The sequence below is a fragment of the Dromaius novaehollandiae genome, chromosome 6 (genome assembly GCF_036370855.1).
Source record: "Dromaius novaehollandiae isolate bDroNov1 chromosome 6, bDroNov1.hap1, whole genome shotgun sequence".
Classification (NCBI taxonomy): Eukaryota; Metazoa; Chordata; class Aves; order Casuariiformes; family Dromaiidae; genus Dromaius; species Dromaius novaehollandiae.
Genome location: NC_088103.1, coordinates 45,395,547 through 45,418,428, shown reverse-complemented (window position 1 = coordinate 45,418,428; position 22,882 = coordinate 45,395,547). Strand labels below are relative to the sequence as shown.

The following is a 22,882-nucleotide window of genomic DNA, read 5'->3' as shown; positions in this document are numbered from 1 at the left end:
ATGCACTATGCTGTGTTTCCTTTGTGGAAAAAAATAAACCCTTTTCTAGCATCAATAGACTTGTCAGGATAATTTATGAGCGAAAAGGCACCCGTAAGTCATCACTGCTGGGACTTTTTTTTTCCTTCTAGTATGATGGAGAAGATAAAAGCAAAATATTCCCAGTATTTTTCCCAACTCTTTCTCTTCCCTTTGGATTAAAACCAGCATGTATTTATTAAACACACCTCGGTTCCTTGTGAATGGCTGGATTTTCTGGTTACAAAATGCTGGGTGTAGTTTAACCTGCGGAAAGGTCAGGGTTATGCACTGGCAGTGGCTAGTTAGAGCCTGCCCCTGCCCACTGGCTCGCTCGTGGCTGGAGGCCCTAAGAGCCTAAGGCCACCGCTCACCTGTGTCCCCCCAAGTGCGAGCAGCCAGAGCCCCATCAGCACAGCTCCACCAGCGGAGACCATGCTGCCCTTCCCGCCCGCGCGCCCTTGCTGGAGGAACCATCTCCGGCCGTGGAGGAAGTCACTGCCTTCTACGTGTGGGCAGAAAACCGCTTGCACATTAGCTACACACGGAACTTACCAGCAAACTTACTGATTCACTGAGAATTTTTAGTTTTTTGTAAGTTAGAGGTGATCAGGTGTTAAAAGATCAGTGAAAAGCTCATACATTGTTTTTGTGACTGGGGGAAAAACAGCACCGGCCTCTAGCGTCCTCTCAGCAGCGCTTTCTGGAAACGCCAGGAGCAGCAAGCCAGGCGCCCGGTCAGGCGCGTGGGGAGGCGACAGCCCCGGAGCAGCAACACCGGCGGGGGCTGCCGCCAGAGGCTACCGAGCTCGCACCGCGACGGCTTTGCTCCCAGGCCCGCCCCAATTTTCCCAGTCCTTGGAGCTCTGCGGGCGCGGCCAAGCACGGCGACCCGCCGGCCGGCACGGCACAGGCGGGCGCCGCCGCGGGCAGGGGCTCCGGCACCGCCAGGCCCTGGAGGCCACGGGCCCGCCGCGGACCGCCGGGGACCTCGGCTCCGCCCCCGAGGCAGCGCCGGCCGCGCAGCCGCCCCGTGACGGGAGACGAAGGCAGAGGGCCAACGGCCGAGTGGGCGGGGCCTCGCCGAAGGCTGCACCGGCATTGCGCCCCGATTGGCTGCAGGCGGCGCGCCCGCGTCGATGCCGGGCGGCCGTTGGGCGGCGGCGCGCGGCGGAGGCCCGCGCGGCGGAGGCCCGTGGGAGGCGGCGGCGGGGGCGCGGGGCGAGGCGGCGGCGGCGGCCAATGGGCGGCGGCGGCGGCGGGACGTCAGCCGGGCGGCGGTGTGACGTGGGCGGGCCGCGAGGAGCGGTGACAGCTGCAGCCGGCCGCCCCCGCCTCTTTGCCTGGCCTCGGGCGGGGAAGCAGCAGCAGCAGCAGCGGCGGCGGCGGCCGGCAGGTACCGCGCGGCGGCAGCGGCGGCGGCAGCGCGGCTCCTGCCGTGGGGGCGGCGGCGGGCCGCGTTGCGGGGCCGCGGGAGGGTCCGGTGCCGGTGCCGGTGGCGGGGCAGGCGGTGGCGCGGGGAGGGCCCGCGCGGCGCCCTTGCCGCGGCCGGGGATGGCGGGCGGGGGCCGGTGTTTGGCCCCTCGCTCTCGGTCGGTGTCGCCCCGGCTCCTGAGCCGCCCGTGGTGCGGGGCGGGTGCCGCGGGTGCGGTGGCCTGGCCCCTCCGCGTGCCTGCCCACCGCGCCGTCTGCACCGGCCGCAGGGGCGCGCCGGCTCCTCCGTGCTGTGCGAGCCTGAACGCGAGCCGTGCGCGGTTTTCGTGCCGTTGGTGCTGCGGCCCGTCTGCCTCGGGGCGTATTCGGTGGAAGCAGGGGACGGGGGCAGCGCTGAAGTGCCCTGCGAGGGCGGCAGGCGCAGGGCTCCTGCCCGGTGTCGCTTGCCTCCGAGCAGAGCTCTCCGCAGAGGTTTTGCAGCTGTGCTTCGGGCGGCTCTTCTCGTCTGATGCAAGAGCCTTTCCGCTTGATGAAACTCCTTGGCTTCTGCTGCGGAATGGCCATATGGTCATATTTCTGTCTTCCTCGCAGATGCTATTAAGGGTTTCTCCCCCCCTCCCTTACTGTGCCCCTTCTCTTTCCTGAGGTCCTGTCAGTCTTGTCTTGCTGATCATCAGAGACAGAGATTTTTCTTTACAGCTTTACTCTAGATACATCCAGAATTCCCAGCTCCATTTTGTCCTAATCCTTGTAACATCCCGCACCTCAGCTAAAATGCTGTGGCCTCACTAGCGTACTTATGCAGGGCTTATCTTCCCACGGAGGAGAAGGATCCTTTTTAAAATTTATGATTAATATATTCCTTCCTAATGGAAGTAAAAAGGGAACCTCAAACTGGGTGGTCTGTAATTCTTTCTGCAGAAGTGTAGCCGTCTGATAACGGGCAGAGGAGAGTTTCATCTCTTTACAGCTTTCATTTCAGTAATGCCTGGAAAATGTCCAAAAGCAGGGTAGTTGCTGATAGCATTACGCACTCTGCCAGGTAGGTGTGTCAAGGGGCCATGGTAGCAGAGACCAATTATATTTAAGGAGTTAAGCAAGTTGTAATCTTGATTGGTGCAGTTAAGCTGGATTTCTGCGAAAATTTTTCTTGCTTAGAGAAGTATTTGTCCTTTTTATTTGTAAAATCTTTGTATGATTGTCTTGAAAAGTATTAACACAAATGACTAATATTTAACAACATTGGTGATAGCTGGTAAAATGCCTAGACCTGAGAAACTGCAAATATCTCTTGCTGGAAAGGAGACTGTTGACTCTCCCTAAAGACTTGAGTGGCCTAGCTGGCTTCCGTAAACGTGGAAAGTAATATTCTGGCTTTGCTTAGAAGTGAGGAGTGGCAATATAATGTCTGAGGAGTCTGCTGAAAAAAATTGCCTCTCTGTTTAAGGTGGCACATCCTGTGTGCAGTCTTCTTCCAACATAAATTTAGTATAAATCCATGACTTAAAATTTGTGTCTCTGCAGACAGCCTGAAATAGCAGTCCCCTAGTGTAAACTCTCCCTGCGTTCTCCTGTTAATATTTAGTATGCATCATTCGGTGAAGTTTTACAGTATAGTTTTGTCATTAGGTAGTGCAGCAAAACATAATTGTGGCTCCCTCGATCCTCTAGTAGAGAGGAATAGAGAGAAAATACTAAGCACCTCTCACACTCAGATTTTCTTGCATGATGAACTATAGCGAATGTGATAAAGATATTAACCAGACGAATTTCCTAAGCCATTAAAATGCTTATCCTCCTTAATGGCTAGAGTGATGTGAGGAAGGGAGCTGGTTGTGTTTGTGTAGAAGCATGTTTCAGCTCTTCTAACCCCTGCTTTCTACTTGTCACCTTTCTTCCCTCTTTATGAAAAGGTGGGAAATCAGAGATATATTTCCTTCTTGGTGCCAAATCCTGGTCACTTTGATACTGTTATTTCCTGCTATCCCCAACTGCAAGGAATCACAAACTCTCTTCTATCCAGCTGCTGGAAAGTCCTGTGGAAACAGCAGGAGTGCTGTGCATTGCAAAAACGACTGGTACATTAAGCACGGAAAAGGTGGATAACAGCAAAGCTAGAAACTTTGTTAGCAAACTAAGTAGAGAAGAGAAGAGAAGAGAGAATGTGCCAGCCGTTGTTTTGTCCACGCCCAGCCGCTCCCAGCCTTTCCCCTGCAGTTCCTTCACAAGCACAGGTCCTCACTTAGGAACCTGGTCTGAGTTCCCAGCTTGTTGCTTTGGAGTGAACAGAAAACAGGCAGTGCTTGAGGCTGATCTTCAGTTTGTGGAGTACATTACAAAGGAGGCTGCATTTGGTAATGGGAGCACTTGTCACTGCAGTCTGTAGTCTTCATTTTAGGCTAATTTCTTCTACCAGTTTATACACGTGATGTTCTGCAAGACTAGAAACTTCAGCTCTGACAACTCTTGGTCTTGCTAAAGTGAGCATCTTTCCCTTGGTGGCTCTCTGCGGTCCCCAGTACTTGGTGCTGTGAGGAGAGCTTGCTTGAACTGCATTTAAAGTGCAAACTCAGCGTCCTTTCTCTGAGACTGTTAGATATCTTTACATTGACTGAGGTGAAGACAGAGGGAAGGAAATGAATCGCTCCTTTCTGTTGTTTTAAACCAAGTATTTCATAGGAATTTCTGCTTGGGTAGAGACCAGATATTTGGTATCCTGTCTCAGGCTGCGGCTGGTAGTGCATACTCTCTTCCTGCTCTTAATTTTTTATTTCATTGTAAAATGTCAGTATGGAAAAATTTCTTGGATCTTGCATAGCTCCCTTCCCCACCCCCAATTTAGATAAACTTTCCAAGTTTCTACAGAAGGAAACAGTAGCCATGTAAGTCTGGAAATAATAATTATACTCTTTAGCAAATGATTACAGAATTTGAATAGAAAGATTCCACCACTGCTGGGAATTAGACCATGGTTACATTCTCCTTTTGAAGGCTCATTGACTCGGTCACTCTGAAAGAGCAGATAAAGGAGAAAAAAATACAGTGGAAGTTCATGTGAATAACATATTCCTGAGTATTTGTCTCGGAAACCCTGTGCCTCAGATTATCCTTGGATGTTAATAGTGTATGATTATGTGTTCAGGGGGAATCACTAAATTTTCCTTAGCAAATATAACATACTATAAAGAGTACTTTATGTATAGGCAGCAATGTCTTAACACTGAGAAGGCGATTTATGTAAAAACTCACAAGTTTTACTTCTTAAAGCTGACCTCAGTTTAAAAGTGGTCTAACCTTTATCAAATTTGGTTAATATTACCAGCTAAATATTATTCAGGTCAGATGCTTCTTGCAGTATTATATTATTTAATTAATGATTTTGTGTCAAGATTTCACGTAAGGAGAGTTTTGTTTGTTTGTTTGAAAGGCACTGCAGTAGTACAAGAAGTTCGATGAACTTAATTTTTTATTGTTTCCCTGTTTTACCTAAATGTAGTTTATGTTAATAGATTTAGTCACATTTTAAGATAGACCAAAAAAAGAACACTGTTGTATGTAAAATTATGTGACTAGTTCATAGACTTGCTGAGTCATACATTTTAGTCTTCTTTATACTGCTGTGAATGTACATTAAAACATAAAATTTTCTTATTTGACAGTAGTACCACATTAATTTGTATTTCACAAGAGCTTTCCTAGTTGAGTTGCAAAGGGGTTGAGAAACCTGTAATCATGGCAGTAAAAACACTTTAATGACGTCATATATTTCTTCAGAGGAACTGCTAGTGCTAATTATTAACTTCTTTTTTTCAGATCTATAACCGTATACCTGAAGTCAACAATGTTTTCCAAGCTAGCCCAGTCTCAGACCATTGCTCTTCTCTGTCGGGGCGTTCATGCTTCAGTGAGTTCTGCTGCCTCAGTTGCTACTAAAAAAACCATCCAAGGACCTCCATCCTCTGAATACATTTTTGAACGTGAGGCTAAATATGGTGCCCACAACTATCACCCACTACCTGTTGCTCTGGAAAAAGGAAAAGGTATTCCCTTTAGGTTTCCCTGGGTGCTGTAGATGGGATGTGCTGTATGCATAATGCTTTTGACTGTACTAATTCCTGCACCTTTTTGTAGGTTGAGATAATTGATGAAATAAAGACAGTTAATTACTGGTCAGAGAACTGGATCATTACACATAAGGCTGTCTGAACAAAAATGTACTCTCTCGAAAATGATTTATCTAAATGGAGGTCTGAGAACTTTGTTACTTCAGAATAACTCAGCAATAGTTTCAAGCAACTTTGTTTCTTCTGTCATCTTATGTCTGTGCAAAATTTCCATGTTAAAGCAAACCTCTGATAGTGTATTAGACCTATCTTTTAGTCCTTGTGTACTGTTGCTGTCTTATTACTTAATTTTAATTTACTCTGATTTTTAACCATGTTTAAATGGCTTTCCTGCTTTGCAGATTAAATTCTATGCGTTTTCACAGGAACACTATCAGCATAGTGGTTCAATTACCTGTTCATTAGTACAACGCATTTTGATTGTTCAGAACTGTCAGTCTCTAAGTTTGAGACCACTCAAATTCTGTATTATTATTATTATTATTATTTTATGACCTCTGTTGTTTTCTCAAAGTTCTCTTGCAGAGGTGATCCTCCCTATCATCTTTTTAGGACTCAAAACAGGGACTATGAGGAGAAGTAATATTTTTGCACTGCTTACTAACTTAGTGGAATGGCAGCTTTATAGGCGAGCTGCTTCTTTGCTTGATTCCTTGTTGGGGCACTTATTTGCTTATGCTCTCCTTGTCAATTGATTCCCAGTTAGAGTGCCTGCTGTGGACATACCTTTCAGGTATGTCCTAACAAATAGTGAAAATACACCTTACATTTGGCCAGGTTGCTCTGTAGCTCTTAGCTTGTACGGTTTAGTATTAGCTCATGTTGTCCTTTATTTTGTGCATTTACCATACCTTTGTTTTTCTAGGTGTTTATGTGTGGGATGTTGAAGGCAGAAAATATTTTGACTTTCTGAGTGCTTACAGTGCTGTTAATCAAGGCCACTGTCATCCAAGGATTGTGAATGCTCTGAAAGCTCAGTCTGAAAAACTGACCCTTACATCTAGAGCATTCTACAATGACGTACTTGGTGAATATGAGGAGTTTATCACCAAAATGTTCAATTACAACAAAGTTCTTCCAATGAACACAGGTAAAAAAGTCTCCCTCCATTTTATTTCTGGTCTGTGAGAGTCAAAACTTGCAATGTTTGGTCCTGCCTCAATGGTCTGCCTTACGTGAAAGTATGATAACGGTATTGCTTTATGTTTCAGGAGTGGAAGCTGGAGAAACTGCCTGTAAACTGGCTCGGAAGTGGGCATACACTGTGAAAGGAATTCCAAAATACAAAGCAAAAATTATTTTTGCAGGTACATTAAGTGAATGATACAAGTTGTGGTAAATTCTGCAGTTGGAATAACCCCACTTTCCTCTAAGGCTTTCTATACTATTGTCTTTCTTCTGTATTCTTAAGGTACTCCGCAAGCTGGCCTTATCCCGGTAAAGGCATGTTGTAGTCTTGATCTCACAGTGAGGGTAACAGCAATCTTGGTAAACTTAATATGGGACCCTGGAAAGTCCTGATTATATCAGTGGTATACTTCCTGCCTTCATCTATGTACTCTGCTTGGCCATAATACAGGGAAAAGTTACCCATGACTGAAGAGACCATTGTGCTTCGCTAAAAAATAAGTGTATATATTGGTGTTCTTAAATTTGGTATTCTTTAGTTATAGGTGAAGTATTGTTGTTGTTCTTGAGGTTGTGTTTTTTTTATCAATTCTACCATTGTTCATTGTGTTTTAGAAAACTTCCAGAATAAATCTGATTAAATACTGATATTTGTTTGCTACAGCTGCAAGGGCTGTTTCTGACTCTTGGTACATATGGTGGCTGAACCATAAATTGTCATTAGATAGCAATTATAAACTGATATTCGGAGTTGAATATTGCGTTATGGTTTTTAGGACCAATTATATATATCTTTTTCACTTTTGGGACTCATTTAAACAGATATATTTGTCCCTCATTCTCATTAATGAGTTAACTCTTGCTTATTAGTGAGTTAACTTTTAGTAAGTGATTTTCCATCTTGATAAACTGGATATGCAGTGATATTTTTTTTTTTTTTTTTTTTTATGATGTCATCCCCTTAACCATAGTATTTAACTATGTGCCAAATATTTGGAAAAGGTAGTAATTCTTGTAGGAGCTCAGCATTTTGGTAGAAAAAGGCTCTCTTTGGTAGCTTGGGTCAGACCAAAAAAATGGCTTTAAACATCAGGCCAGAGAACTTGTTGTAGATGCTGTGCTTGGCAGCAAGCCAATACAGAACCTGGTGTGCTAAGGTGCAAATGGCCTTTGATCAGTAGATAGACTGCTCTACCTCATGTAATTTGGAGCTCTTCCATCTTCCGAGTCAGGATAGGGTTGAAGTAACATAACCTTGAGATGAGAAGCCTGGGATTCACCAGAGCGCATAGCAGAGATTGTTCTGCTATGAGATACAGTGCAGTGCTATTTACATTGGTGATTAGAAAGAGAGGATTCCTACAGCTGACTATGTCAGTAATACGTGATTTCAAAATTTCTTCCAGATTGAGAACATCCTCTGCCCACTAGAATCACAGTTGCACAAAAAAATTGGTGGGGGAAAAGAAAAGGCTTGTAACTCTATGAAGATGTTGACATCATTTCTTAAACTTCTTTAGTCTTATTAAGCACCTTATTATCAATTAGCTGAGAGTACACTAATTTAACTGGAATATTGAAATTAATATATCATAGTTGGTGTTAGTGATAGTTGTTTCCTAGCCATTTTAACTGATGTTTCTATATGAAATAGCTCAATGTTACAATATTTAAAAAATATGAATGGTTTCTTTTGGAACTTTGAAAAGCATAGAAATGCATTTGTTTGATTAAAGCTTAGTGGAGGCATTTTTTTTTTAGCACCTAAATTCTGGGTGGTATTTACTTTTTTTTCTGCACTTAATGAGTGTTATTTATGAAAAGAATACACATTTTTCTGAAAACAGATATTATAAGCCTGCATTATTTTCAGTGTCTTAGATTACTAGCAAAGCTTACAGAAATTTTATGTACTTGCCAGGTCTTATACTATAATTTTCTTTTGTTTTTCCACTGAGCTTTTGATATAGCAATATGATCTATTTATAGGATTAATGTAAAATGCTAACAATTGGCAGAAGGATGCTAATGTTACACGACTCTTAAAATACATTACCAATTGGAAAGCGTGTTTTTTAGTTGTCTATAAACTGTTCTAGCTCTTGGTTTTGTGACATACCCCTGTCAGCTATCGTAGTTGAAAACGCATCATAACTTTGTTGGCTAAATGCTCAATAATTATCTTCCTTCTAGCTGGCAACTTCTGGGGTAGAACAATGTCTGCTATCTCTAGTTCTACTGACCCATCCAGTTATGATGGCTTTGGACCCTTTATGCCAGGTTTCGAAGTGATCCCATACAATGACCTACCAGCTCTTGAGGTACTTCACATTTTTTTCTCCTTTGAATAAATGTTTTTACAGTGTCTTTTCAGTAAATAGCATGGCAGGAAAATTAAGTCAGTCCTTTGAAAAACATACTTTTAGAAATATGTACCTAGACATGTACAAGAAATATACATATTATAATTTCCTATAGGAAATGTATGTGAGTTGTGCTTTAGTTTTGATTTTTGTTTTTGCTTCAGAATGTAAAAGGAAAACCATGCAATCTGTTTTATCTCCCACATCATTAAGATGTTGCAAATACAATTCAGATATCTATTAATTATATTATAGCTAAGTAGAATACATTCCAAAGTTGGGACTTGGATTCTGAAACAGTTAAATCTTGACCTACATTCCTCAGAAATGCTATGGCTTCTTCAATGACCAGATGGCTAGAATTCACTGCAGTTGCTCATAAGTCTTTGCAGTTTCACAGAATCTTTAAAACCATGCTAGGCTGGTATTTCACTTAGCTTGCAGAAATGCTAGTGATTCTGCATTGCCCTGAGTGTTCTCAGATGCTGCCTCTCAAGCTGTTGGCAATGGTTGGCCTTGATCAGTTAAAAACTTCCTACGCTCATAGGCTAGGCTTAAATATTGAAGGGTAGATGGTGCTTGATAGCAGCCATAGGGTGCTGGACTTTAACTGCGAGGTGGCAGGAGGGTTCCAGCCACAAACAATAGTGCTGAGCCACTAGGAATGTCCCATCATCTGGATACATCACCTGCATCAGAGAGAAGTTGGTTCATCCTCTGTGCCTGTTGGGTCTCTTAGATTGCCAGTATGAGTGAGTCATGGGGATTTTTTTTAGGTGGAGGTGCTTGCCTCCTAAAAGTTTGGCTGAGGGAAACAAAGGTTTCTCAGTATATTATACATGCTGTGTGGAAAAGCTTATTCAGATTTGAACCTAAGTAAGGCTGTCCATTGTAAAAGTTTAGTGGCTTTCAGCCAACTTTAGTGAGGTTTTGAATGTGCTCTGGAGATATGGAACTTAAATCCGTGTCCATCAGACCGATAACTAAATAGAATTGGTTCTATTTATGAGGCAATACTGAGAAAAACTGTAGCAAATTCATCCTGGGAATCACTGTATCTCTTGACTCTCCTGGACTTCTAAACCTTTTAAGGCTTGGTGGTGCAAGACTATATCTGTAGACTCTGCTGTAAGATGACAACATTGTTCTGGAGAGGCTCCATTCTTTTTTGCTGAAGGTTAACTGGGGTAGTATTGAGCAATTGTTTGTCTTGTATGGGTAATGCAAGCTGAGTGTAAAGTTATGAACTGATCTGATAATCTGCTTGTCTAGGTTTGCAATTTTTAAGGTTTCTAATTTCCTGAGCAAGCACACCAGCTAATCTTTTGAAGCAAATAGTGACATAAGCTTCTCTGTTGGAACTGAAATGTCACCCATAGTACTCATGCCAGGCTGTTATCCATTATGACTCTGAGATAGATAAACAGGTTTATTGCTAGGTTCTGCAACATATATTCATCCCTGTATTTTTTAAATTTGACTTGAATAAAAGTTTTTCTTCTTTCTCTCTTTCCTACCATACACCGTTTTTTTTCAGCGGGCACTTCAAGATCCCAATGTAGCAGCTTTCATGGTTGAACCAATTCAAGGTGAAGCAGGTGTGGTTGTTCCTGACAAAGGGTACCTCACGGGAGTGCGGGACCTCTGCACAAAACACAATGTAAGGAATTCACTATGACAAGGTAGCTTAAAATTACATGCTGTGTTTACTGGCCTGTCTTTTAAGGTCATCCACATTTGCAAGGTATAGGATTTGATGCAGCATTTAATAATTTCATCTTCTTTCAGTGGAATTGGGTACGGATTCTTCCTGGTAAGTTACTGCCAGAAAACGCAAGAGGTATTTCTTAGCAGTGTCCATTTCCCCCGCAACCCATTTTCCACTGTTTCTTACTACTGTCACCTATTTAAGTTTCTCATGGGAATTCTTGAAACTGCATTTATTCAAAGTTCATTTAACTTTCTTTTTCGCATTGTATGTTTCTTGGGTCAGAAGCCAATAACAATGCTGGTTCTACCATGGCTATCATAAGGGCTACCAAGAGTTAGTAACAATGATGGGTCACTGCATGAAACGCTAAAGAAAATGGTCATATACTTGTGAATGCTCTTTCTAGATCTCTGAAGAGCAGACATCTCTGTAGGTTGTTCTTCTGTTTTGCACTTTCTCGCATTCTGTTTCATATTACACTCCTAACCCGTATTCTATTATGTTCTGGCTGAATTCTAGTATGAAATGTTTCATTTTGAAAATGGAGCATTAGATCTGTAATTTCTATCCTCCTGTAGTGAGGACACACTGAATTAGACTTGGGTTCAATGTTTCTGGAAGCGGGGAAGATGTGTCTATATATGTTTCTGTGTCCTTGGTTCTTGTTATTTATTGCTTCCTAAGCAGGCTGCCTTCCCTTCTTACTCCAGGACAAGTTGGTCAACCATAGGCCTAGGCCATCTCCTTTATAAATGTAAGGAAAACAAAAACAAAAGGTCTGCTGACTTTTGGCTTTTTATTCTCTTGGTGAAGCTTGTTTGATTTAAAAATTAATAGCCTTTGTTCCAAAAGAACTTCTTGATTCTTAAGTTGAAAGTGCTACCCGTAAACTCTTCCAGATCTTCAGAGGAAGGTATCAAAATACAATCAATGAAGTTGGCTTCCATAGTACTGTGATACTTACCCCTCATGAAAAATAAAAGAGAGACTTTATGAATGATAGTACATGACAATAGTTTGCAATTTAGGAAAATGTGACCAGAAGCTTGGACCTAGGTTCTCAGAGTTATCTAAACAGTTGGCTCCCATCAGACTACAAAATGAGCAGAGTCAATAAAATGGCCTTTTTCAGAAATTTCCCAAGGTCAGTTTACTAATGTAAAGACAGATGAATTCTACATTTTTTGGAAATCTCACTCATTGTTATATTGCAAATGATTCTGTTTAAATAGATTCTGTGGAGTATGCCTTATGTAGAAAATACCTTTATGCTAAAGATGTTGGAGAGAGATTGATGTTTAGGACAATATGTTCACTTATCGCTTGTCTGACATTTCATACAATAGGTACGTCTCCAGGAGCTTTGGAGGGGTAAAGGAAGTATACTTAGTGTAATCTAGCTGAGAGGTCTTTCACTTACTGTATGTAACTCTGCTATATTGTTTATTGCTTTGATGAAAGATCACGATCAGAATTAGGCGTGGAAATGAAAGTCGTTTTCTCTTGTGTGTGGATTTTTTCTTCTTTTTGTCTCTATAAAGGTTCTGTTTATTGCTGATGAAATACAGACTGGTTTAGCCAGAACGGGGAAAATGCTAGCTGTTGACCATGAAAATGTGAGACCCGATATAATTCTTCTTGGAAAGGCCCTTTCTGGTGGCTTATATCCTGTGAGTAACAAAAATATCCATTCATTGGATAATATTTTTAGGTAGTTAATACTGTAAGTCTACTAGCTGGAAGACGAACTAACAAACTCCTTGTGTGTTGCTCTTGAAAACTGGTGTTTACAAGAATTAACTGCGATTTATGACCCAGATATTCCAACCTGTGAGAGATCCATATGAAAATAATGAAATGCGTAATGTTACATTGATAGCTGAAATGGCTGCATGCTGTAGTGAACTTTCTATATTGATACTTGATTTGATAGGATGGCAAGTTACTAGATATCGCCTTTTCAGGCTGGTGACTTTTTTTTTTTAAGCTGTTGTGGCCCTGGTCAGTTAATTATTTCAATTAACTTTGTATATTACTGTTTGCTTCATTTAGATATTATTCTACCAGGAACATAAGTTTCCAGTATTCTGTCTTTCATTCTGAAATTACTGGTTAGTCTGTTGTGCTCTCTCTGGAGAGTACTTCATCACAGTCATGCTGTGATGAATTTCTATATGAATTTTGAAAAGGGAAAGAAAATATTAAAAACATATTTCTGAACAGCTTACATTATTTCACTTGTTTAGGGTACCCACATGACTGATTTTTATCCTCCTAGAGTGATTTAAATTCCTGCTGATTAGGCCGGCAGTTACAGCCTGCCTTCAACTATTTTGACCAATTGAAGCTCTTTCTGGGTTCTTAAACAGAATGTTGAATCTTAAATTCTTGAAATAATATTCAGTTTGGAGAAGTGTCTCTCAACTGTACTTAGATGTCATATATTGCCTGTATAGCTAAGTGTGTTCACAGGATAGGAGGGGATTAGGCTGTTATGTGATTGTCAGATATGGTCTCCTCTACACAGAGCTGGGAATGTAAATAGAGTTTATCACCATAGGCTGAAAATTACCATTTCCTGAGCATTAAGGAAAAGTTTGTTTCAGAGATTTAATTTTACTCTTCTAAAAATATGTAAATGAATTGGCTGACCTTTCCATTTTAGGTCTCAGCAGTACTATGTGATGATGAAGTTATGTTGACCATTAAGCCTGGTGAACATGGATCTACATATGGAGGAAATCCGTTAGCTTGCCGTGTGGCCATGACAGCACTGGAGGTTTGAATGTTTAGAGGCTTGGATTCTAAAGGAAAAAGGGTGTCGCAGTGACATGATCATTCCTTCTTAGCTTAAACAAATGTATTATTAGTTGTGCTATAAGTAGAAATCTAGCTTTTAGTAAGAATGGAAAATTGGCAGTGATTAACTGCATATGTAGTAGTACATCACAAAACAAATTCTAAAGTCTTAATCAGAAGTGTGTCTGAATTTTTGTGTATTTTTATTGTTTTAATGTCTTAAATGACAAAATAAAGTTTATCTAGGGAATATTTCAAGGCACTTACTTAAATTCAGTAAGATAATTTCACTAAGACATTTTAAAATCAACTTATTTTACTATACCATATTGAAGAGGCTGCTGGTCTGTGAGCTTGATAGCACATATGCTGCTGGAGCTCAAACAGAAGCTAGTAAAATATCTTCTCAAGAGTTCATATTTTAATCATTCCATGACTGCATGATTAACCTCGTTTAATGCAAGTCACTCAAAAAGCCTCATCGTTATACATACAGTATGTAGACTTGGACAAACTCGCAGATTACAAAACCTCAGAGGTTTAACATCTACTTGTAAATAATGACAAGTAAAAACAATTAGTATCAAATAAACATTCAAGGAGATTTATGTTTCTGGTAAACATGAGAGAGCAAAGGCTTGATATTTGTCGCTTGAATGTGCGGCCTTTGCGGTGACACTTGGAATGAAACAGCTTTTGTATCTGAGCAATTCTAATATCGTCATGTACAGTGTTGGGAAGGATGACTAAGACAAATGCACTGCCCTTCACTTGACTGTAGCTCTGACTTTCTCTTAGGTAATTGAAGAAGAAGACTTGGTTAAAAATGCAGAAGTAATGGGTAACATATTGAGAAATGAGCTCATGAAGGCACCATCTGATATCGTAACTTGTGTAAGAGGGAGAGGACTATTAAATGCAATTGTGATTCGGGAAACCAAAGGTAAGAAAATATAACCAAATGCAGAATCACAGCATGAAAAAACAATGTTTTTAACTTAAATTGAAGGTATCTTTGTGGAGTAGAGGGGTGGCTTATAGGCATCGTGTTTGGTTTCAGATCTTGGCTATAGTACTGTAGTACCTACTGAAAATTTGTTCAGGCGCCTCTGTGCTATTAAAAGTAATTCCCCCCCCCCCCCCCTTAGATCTGGAAAAAAATGGAGATTTGTGTTGTTTTGTTTTTTTATGATTTCATAATGTTCAAACCTGATGGTGAACCTAGCTGCCAATAGCTACCCTTTTTACCTGAAGAAAATTGGACTTGCCATGTCTGGAAAGCTAGCTTTTGTCAGACCACAGAAGGACTGGCTTTCTGGAATTGCAGGCATCTCTTCTGCTTTGCTGCCCAGGTTGTTTATTCCAGGGTAGTTAGAACAGTATAATGAATACAGTAAGGTAAAAAGAAGGAAAGAGCTAGTGACTAAGAACAGGTTTCTAGGGATTAACACCTTGAATTACACCAGAGAATGGCTTAAAAGCTAGAGCAGACATTTACTTTTGCCATGAAAATGCTAAGTGACAAAGAGGAGGTGTAATTTCTTAAGACATGCATGTGATGCACTGAAATCCAAGCATAAAAGCAACCTTATCTGAAGTCCTGTTGAGACTTCCTCTTACCTCCCCTTTGCAGGGTTCTCTGTCTTAAATATATATTGCTATATCTGGACAAGCTTTCAACTGTGAAGGAGCACAACTCAGTGTGCTGGTGGCAAACTTGTGAGTCCCTTCAGACAAAACATAGTTTTGCAGCTGTCTTGCCTGTTTCACTGCTGCTTTTATTTGGAGAGATGTTCAGAACTGGCCACTATCCTTGTGAGGAGGAACACACTGTATTTAATCTTTTCATTGCCAGATGGCAAGCAGTTTGCACATATTGTGCACTGCAGTTGTGCTACTTATTCTGCTGTAGTGTAAGCCTCTCTCTCTCTCTCTTTTTTCCCTCCATCCGCCTTCTTAATTTTTTTTCCCCTCTCCTTTTCCTTCAATTGTAGACTGTGATGCCTGGAAAGTGTGTTTGCGACTTCGTGATAACGGACTTCTTGCCAAACCTACCCATGGTGATATCATTCGACTGGCACCGCCGCTTGTGATTAAGGAGGATGAAATCAGAGAGTGCACTGAAATAATTCATAAGACCCTTCTGTCATTCTGAATACATGTTTCTTCCAGTGTATCTGCTGACTGACCCAAGGTGGTGTGTTGAAATACATGCTATGGAGGCCTGCCCTTGAAGCAAGCATCTTTCATTCCTTTTACCTAAGAGGACCTAACTCTTTAAAATTTAGCTATGTCTTTAAATTAAATTGGATCTGAAGAAAATAAATCATGATTCTAAAGAGCTTCCAATCTTGAAATACTTGGAAATGAAGTGGTGAGGTTTTGTTCATCTGGTTATGTACCTACTGAACACTTGAGTCAGAATGTTTGAGGAGAGATATATGTAGTAATTTGTTTAATTTTTGAAAGTCTTGCCCAAAGTTTAAAGTGTAATTTATATATATTTGAATAAGAGTGGTCATGCACTGTCATAGAACTCTCCAAAACTTCATATTTGACATTTTTGCCCCTTGGTGAGATGTCTGTAGGGCAGAAGCACTTGTCATTATGGTTGAATTTCTGTTTCTCATTTGTAGCTAGAAGAAACTTCTAACACTGAAGGTGTGACAGGCTGGATGTTAGGATGGTGAACTTGAGAAGCATCAGGTTATGTTCTGTATGTAAAATATTTTGATTTTATGACATGAGTTGCTGTTTTCAAGACTGTTCTCAGTGTTTGGCTTTGCAAACTGTAAAATAGATCTGAGTGTACAGATCTGCTTTTACGGCTATAAAACTTTCTATAATCTAGATATTTACATTAAAACATATGTTGCATTAAAACAATTAATGTGCAATTCAAATCAACAGTATATTCAAAAAGAGTGAGCCTGACAGTCTTGCAGTAGCCTCTAGCCAGAGCCACAGTGAATAATGGTACCTTTGCAGTCTATGTGTTTCTAACCATTTTCACATTCAAGCTTCTACTGCACTTTTTTCAGGATTGGTGCTTCTGCACCTTCATGCCTTTGGATGCTGCCAAGTATGGTATGAACCATGCAGCTGCAGAGGTGGCTGCTATTCTTGCGCTAGGTTGTTTCTTTGTATTAGCTGCGTTAGTTTTAGCTGAGGCCAAACCTCGATTAATCACTATTAACAAAAAATGTTCCCTTTGCCCAGCATAGTGATTAACTGTAGTCACATGTTTATAATTTGAGCTGGTAGATAATCCAGTGTTATTTTAAAAGCCACGCAGTTTACTGAAATGAGCCATTCTGTTGACTGGGATCACTAAGGTGTACTCCACCTTCTTTTGGATGAGACAAAATAGGTATTCATCCGCTGTGGATGAAGTAAGACTGATTTCAATTTAGGAAGGCCTCATTGTCACCAGGGGAAGTGTATTGTGGTGAATGTTAACCTTAAGAATAAGAGGAAGATGCAGAAAGGTGTTGCCTAGGAGGCCAGACATTTCTGAATGCCGTGGTTATGTAGTGTAATTGGAAGGGAGTGAAATAACTGAATGTAATACCTTAATGTTATCAGCATCTGCAGGAGTCCTTTCAGAGAGCAAGAGCTAGACCCCTGCCACCCCCCCGCCCCCGCCAAATCCTTAGCAGCCAAAGACCTGACTTTTATAGAATGATAGGACTAGCAAGGACCCGAAGACATCAGGTCTGTCCCCTTGCCCCAGTTACAGCTGTGTCACTGTTTGCCTGGTCTGGCTGAAAGGGCTCTATGGCAGGAGACTTTATAGTCTTCTTAGGCAATCTGTGCTTCACTGTCCTTACTGTTAGCAAGCCTCCTATTATATTCTTCACATTTCTCTTGCTGCAGTTTAAGCTCATTTTTATTGTCCACCAGGGCCAGAGAGAACAAGTATTTCCCGTCCCTACAACGGTCTTTTTACATACCTAAAGATTGTTGTTATTCCTGTTTCAGTCATTTCTCTTCTTTAGTTGAAATCCTGTTTCTTTCCTGATAGGTAACATTTTATAGAGTCCTTAGCCACCCTGGCTGTTCTCCTTCTATGTTTTAGTGCTCCAGCTGTGTCCTCAGTAATGCTGAGCAGAGCAGGTTTAGTTCATGTGACTTGGATGACATCCTCCAGTTGATGCCCAGTATTGTGGTTTGGATTTTCCCGCAGTATTTTTTTTCCCCCTCTGTTCAGCCTGTGCTCCCAGACTCCCTTTTTCACAAAGTGTTTTGAGGAACAGCTTTGGAGCTGGCTTTCCCCCCATCTTTTATTTGCGTTATAAGCAAGAAAAGCCTGTGTGTCAAATTCTGTGGTCTGGTCTATTTACTTTTACCCGCTAGTATTCAGAGTGCTCCTCTGGCTTCTGGTAATCATTTTGGTCTACTCCTGTTGTCCTGCCTACTTTGTGGTCGCAGATTTGTTAGACAAGGACTGCTCAAAACTCGCAGAATTTTTCTATTTCTACAGTAGACCACTGCTGACTGATTTCTGGGCTTTTCATTCATCCCATGGATGTTTCATGAATCCCATTTCCTTGGCAAACTCATGAAAATAAATGTATGTAATGCCTTAAATGCCCTTATTTAATATCTAGCTAACTGAGACATCTTCATTTCTGACCTGAAAGTTTCCAGAGCCAGTAGGCATGTTCAGAGCACAACTACCATGCTTTGGTGGAGCTAGGCCACTCGCAAGGTAGGGTGGCGTGTGATTCTTGCCTTAATGTTAATATGGTGGTGGCTGGGATCTGCTGCCAGGAGGTGGGTCTGAACGTGTGGCGTGTCCCAGACGAGAGCGTTCGTCACTGGCCGTCCTTCGAGGGGGGACACGCTCCGCTCTTGCTTGTGTAACATTACTGAGTGCAAACCAATAAAAGGTTGATGGGGCAGCAGCACAGCCGGGGGAGGGTGTTTGGCTGCAGCCAAGGCGCTAGAGCAGGCAAGGGTTTTCAATTGCCTGGTTTAATTACAGTCTAAATGTCAAAACAAGTATAGAATGACGTATATTGTTTTGGGAGCAAAGATCAGAACCTGGAACTTTCTTTGCCAGATGTTAACCCTGCCCTGTTACCGTCCACTTCAACAACAACCAAAAAGGTCTTACCAGTCCTCAGTAGGATAACAGGAAGAGCTGGAAAGGCAAAAGGAAATGTCGGAACTCCTCCTCTTCTGCTGGCAAGATTATACACTGTTAGATATGTCACGTGTGTTTTGGGAGGGAGTAGGAAAAAGAAGGGTTTACGTTATTATGTAAAGTGATTTTTGTCAATCTTTTAGCAAGCATATAGTGAGTGGGATTTGGCCAGTTTTCAGTGGCACTGCTTAAAACTCTCCAGCTCAAATACAGCTGCTCGTATAACCAATGTTCCTGTAAATCAGTCTCCAGTTTTGTTGTCTGGGATTTTAATTAGCCTTAGACATTTTCTTCGGGGCTTTTATTACCAAAAAATGTAGACAACTAAAGTGCCTTTACCCTCTTAGTGCCAGAAATTCAGCGCTTTCGGGTTTGTGCTTGTTTTACATATTGCTCAAGTGCATAATGGCTCAGCTGAAAGTTTCAGTTTCAGGCAAAACTGAAAATCATTTCCAAAGTAATGTAATATATACTCTGAAATGTGCAGAGAATATACACAAGCTATTTCATAGAATGAGTTTGAGTTGTGCACCATAACTATAGGAAGTGAAGAAGTGAGAAAAGCAAGCTCAGACAGTGCTCTTTCTGTATCTTCCCAGTACTTTTCCAAGTGTTTCTTAATTTGTATTAGAGATGACTGTGTGGAAATGGCATTTCACTGGTGATGCTTTTTTCCTGGTGTAATTGAAATTTATATTTAAATTGATACTTGAAAGAGATCTGAATATTTAAGACAGATGACTTACCCTAATGTTTTGGATTTCTTTAATGAGAGCTATACAGCATTAAATTTTTTCCAAAGATACACATATATATCTGCAAAATGTTGCTTTAAGTGTTTGGCTGTAAAAGCTTAATCTGCCTGCATTATATTGCCTGCATTTATTTTTGCAAAGTAGCTTCTGATATTTGTTCGCATCAGGTATAGTATATGAAATGCTTTTCTAAATGAATAGTGACTCTGCATTCAGTACTGTGCAAACACAGGGAGGTAATCTAAGCTCCTAAGAGCCAAACCAGCATTCCTCGCACACCCCGAGCAGCCATTGACTTCAGTGGAAGCTTTGTTTGCAGAAATAATGCAGAATTGTGCTAGATGCCTAGGTGCTTTGGCAAGAGGAGCATACATATTTTTTGGCATGAAATCATGGAATATATATACTGGCAGAAAAAAAATTACTCTGTTTATAGATAAATGTAAACTAAGATTTAAAGGCACCACATGAAACAGTGAAGAGAGAGGGAAACATGTAATGGGGAGGTAGGGAAACATATAATGCAAGTTTTCCAGCAGTCTTGGGAAACATGCTTATGGCGTTGTCCTTAATCTGGGGATCTTTTCAGCCTCAGAAACATGGATTTATGTCACAAAACAGTATTTTCTGAAGTTAAAACTTACCAAAATAAACTGCTTACTTTAAAGGAATTAAACGCCTACCAGTCATGACCTGGTAAAGAACTGCACATCTTGAACCTGTTAGAAGTTTCCGTGATGAAGCAATCCCTATTTTGTTTGTCTTTCAACAACGTTAGTGGTTAGTTAAGTAGAAAAACATGCCTTAGTTGTATCTTTCTTTTCATCTTTTTTCTTTTTTTTTTTTTTTCTTTTGGCAGTAGCTGTTGCTTGTTCACTTCTCATCTTTTCCATCTTTTGGCAGCAGATGGAGCCAGAAGCTCAGCTTTATGCTGAAAGCTTGCTACTGGGTGCAGAATTCTTGGAGTGCGTGGCTCCTGAGGGCTTGCTTTTGGTCTTCACTCATACAAAAAGTGGCACAAACTCTAATCCCATCTCTGGGTACTATCTCAATGTGTAATTGGCCACATGAATACACAGTGTAAATCTTTGCTAGGGATGGGGCTGTTAGGAAAAAACAAATACCCTGTATGACAATATGAATGTATGAAAATATGACAAATACCCTGTAATTCATAGCTGTCAATATGTGACTGATAGGGATGTAGGGATATCTGAGAAGGAAAAATAGAGGTTTTCCTTCTCAAAGCACTGAAGTAGAGCAGATCAGAAGGTGCAGGGTTGAGAGAAAATTTTAAATATTACTCTAAATTGGGAAGTCGCTTTCTGTGGGCCTCCCTGCAGTCTGGGGTGAGAGACTTAGCCAGTTGGGGTTACTGTATTTGTGCAGTAAAAAGAGATGTCTTGCTGAACACTCACCTAGCCCTAGGCAGGAAGAGGAAATAAGAAAAAACTGTACCAGTACTTTTATACAGATAACAGCCTTAGTCGTATCCTCACAGAAACCTCACCAAACTACTGCATTGCCGCTACTTGCTGGGGGTCTTGGCATCTGTGCCAAATGCTTGACAGTGATAGCTTGTAGTAGTGCCGGGGCTGTAAAGCAGTGTGGGAACTGGAGGGGGTTGTAGGGGCCTGCTTCAGGCAGGCGGAGAGCTCACGGGGTCAAGGAAAAACTGCTGAATTGGGCCACTGCTTAAAATGCTCCTTTGTTTCTCTTTCAAATGCAAGTTAATATGCTTTTATTTTCATACACAGGGCAGTCTTCTTGCATGCTGTAGCCTAGTGTGCTGAATGCTAACGTGGCCCAGATAAGACATGACCATAATGAATCCTTTTCAGTTGTTGTGTTCCTCCCCGGCCGCTGTCTGTCTGTCTGGATGTGCTTGTTGGAGAACTCTGAGCAGAGACCGTGCTGTCTGGAAAATCCCTGGGTTGCTATCGGCGCTAGTCCAAATAAGAGTAGAAACCACCTCCCACTCACTCATATAAAGTCCTGTAAATTTACTGTGATTTAGGCTATGTATGAAGGCCCTGAAGAGTCCTGACCCTTTGCACAAGACGGTAAACCAAACAAAGGCCTGGACCTTGGATGAACTCCCAGTCCTTCCCTAGGGTCTGACACATGGGAGACCTAATCCTCAAGTTAATACCGTCATTTGGAATAGATGTGAAATGAGAGCTGGGAAAGGCGGGCAGACTTATACAACTTAACTTGAAATAACAGAAAGAACAGGAAGACTGAAAAGAAACAGGGTTCACCCATCTGCGTATTTCTTTCCAGCAGGAACTGAGAGTGGCCTGCTTAGAGGAGTACTGACTGAGCGTAGGCTTAAGAGAGAAACAGCATGTAGTTAAAACTGCAGCTTGAACGGACTGTGCAGGCAGGACTGGCAGTGGCATGTAAGTCACTCTGGCACTCCCCATATGGCAGCAAAGTAGCCAGCACCTGGTCTATATGTATTGCAGTAACTGCCGATTAGGAATGTACTGAAGGAAGTATCAAGCTCCCAAAGATGCTGTGGAGGTTTCCTTAACATTTGGAAAGAGTCTTGAGACCTTAGAGGGAGAAGAACCATGCGAGCACTTACCATTATTAATGACTGTATCTATAGTTCTCTGTGACAAGAGCATCTATTTTCCGGTATTCCTGTATAATTTTTCATTTCTTTTACCCTTAACGACAATCAGAGAGATGCTGCTGTGCACAGACATTAAATATGAATTACTTGATATTTCAGAAGCATTTTTGTAGAATGTGTGAATATCAAAGCTTCTCCAAAAATGGGCATTCATTTCCACCCTGATGGAAGCAAAACATCTGAAGAAAGCATAAAGCACATGAAAGCTTTGGCTATTATCCTGCACTCCCGCAAACCACACTTTGTGCCATGAGTGACATGGCAGCTCCTGCTCACTGACTGTAAATGATCATCCTTTTGCACAGCCTTAAACAACAAAGATAAGGTGATTTCCACAGGGACCCACCTGCTCTGTCATCTCAGGGCAGGACAGGAGGAACATTTTCTGTTTATTTGTGTAAGCCCATGAAGTGCTGTGGAGATGCAGGAAAAAAAACACCGTTACATACTGTGTTTCAGAAGTCTGACACCCAAACCTTAGTCTGGACTAGACATCATGTGGAAAATTATTAATCATATTGCATTACAGATGCATAACTAATATTTTCATGGTGGAAGTGGGGTGAAACCGCATTGATGCTGATGGGTGTGACAGGCAGCCTTTACTCAAGACACAAGAAGATTAGGCTGTGGGAACCTGCTAAGCTGAAACTAAGCTGTAAGGGCAGGGGAGTTTGTGGTAGCATTTAAATATGGGGTGCCCGTGTATGAACAGAAGCAGTCAGAGTCTAGACAGGGAAAAATGGCACTGAGCACAACG

General features: G+C 41.6%; 1 protein-coding gene across 1 annotated transcript; it reads left to right on the top strand.

Annotated features, from left to right (window-relative positions):
* Positions 1–1,273: 1,273 nt before the first annotated feature.
* On the top strand, positions 1,274–15,934 carry OAT (ornithine aminotransferase). Its single transcript, XM_064514352.1, has 10 exons — positions 1,274–1,414; positions 5,266–5,492; positions 6,442–6,666; positions 6,788–6,883; positions 8,898–9,025; positions 10,605–10,727; positions 12,320–12,448; positions 13,444–13,557; positions 14,376–14,520; positions 15,572–15,934. The coding sequence occupies exons 2-10, from the start codon at positions 5,294–5,296 to the stop codon at positions 15,730–15,732; spliced, it is 1,320 nt and encodes a 439-aa protein (XP_064370422.1). The 5' UTR covers positions 1,274–1,414; positions 5,266–5,293; the 3' UTR covers positions 15,733–15,934.
* The last annotated feature ends 6,948 nt before the right edge of the window (positions 15,935–22,882 follow it).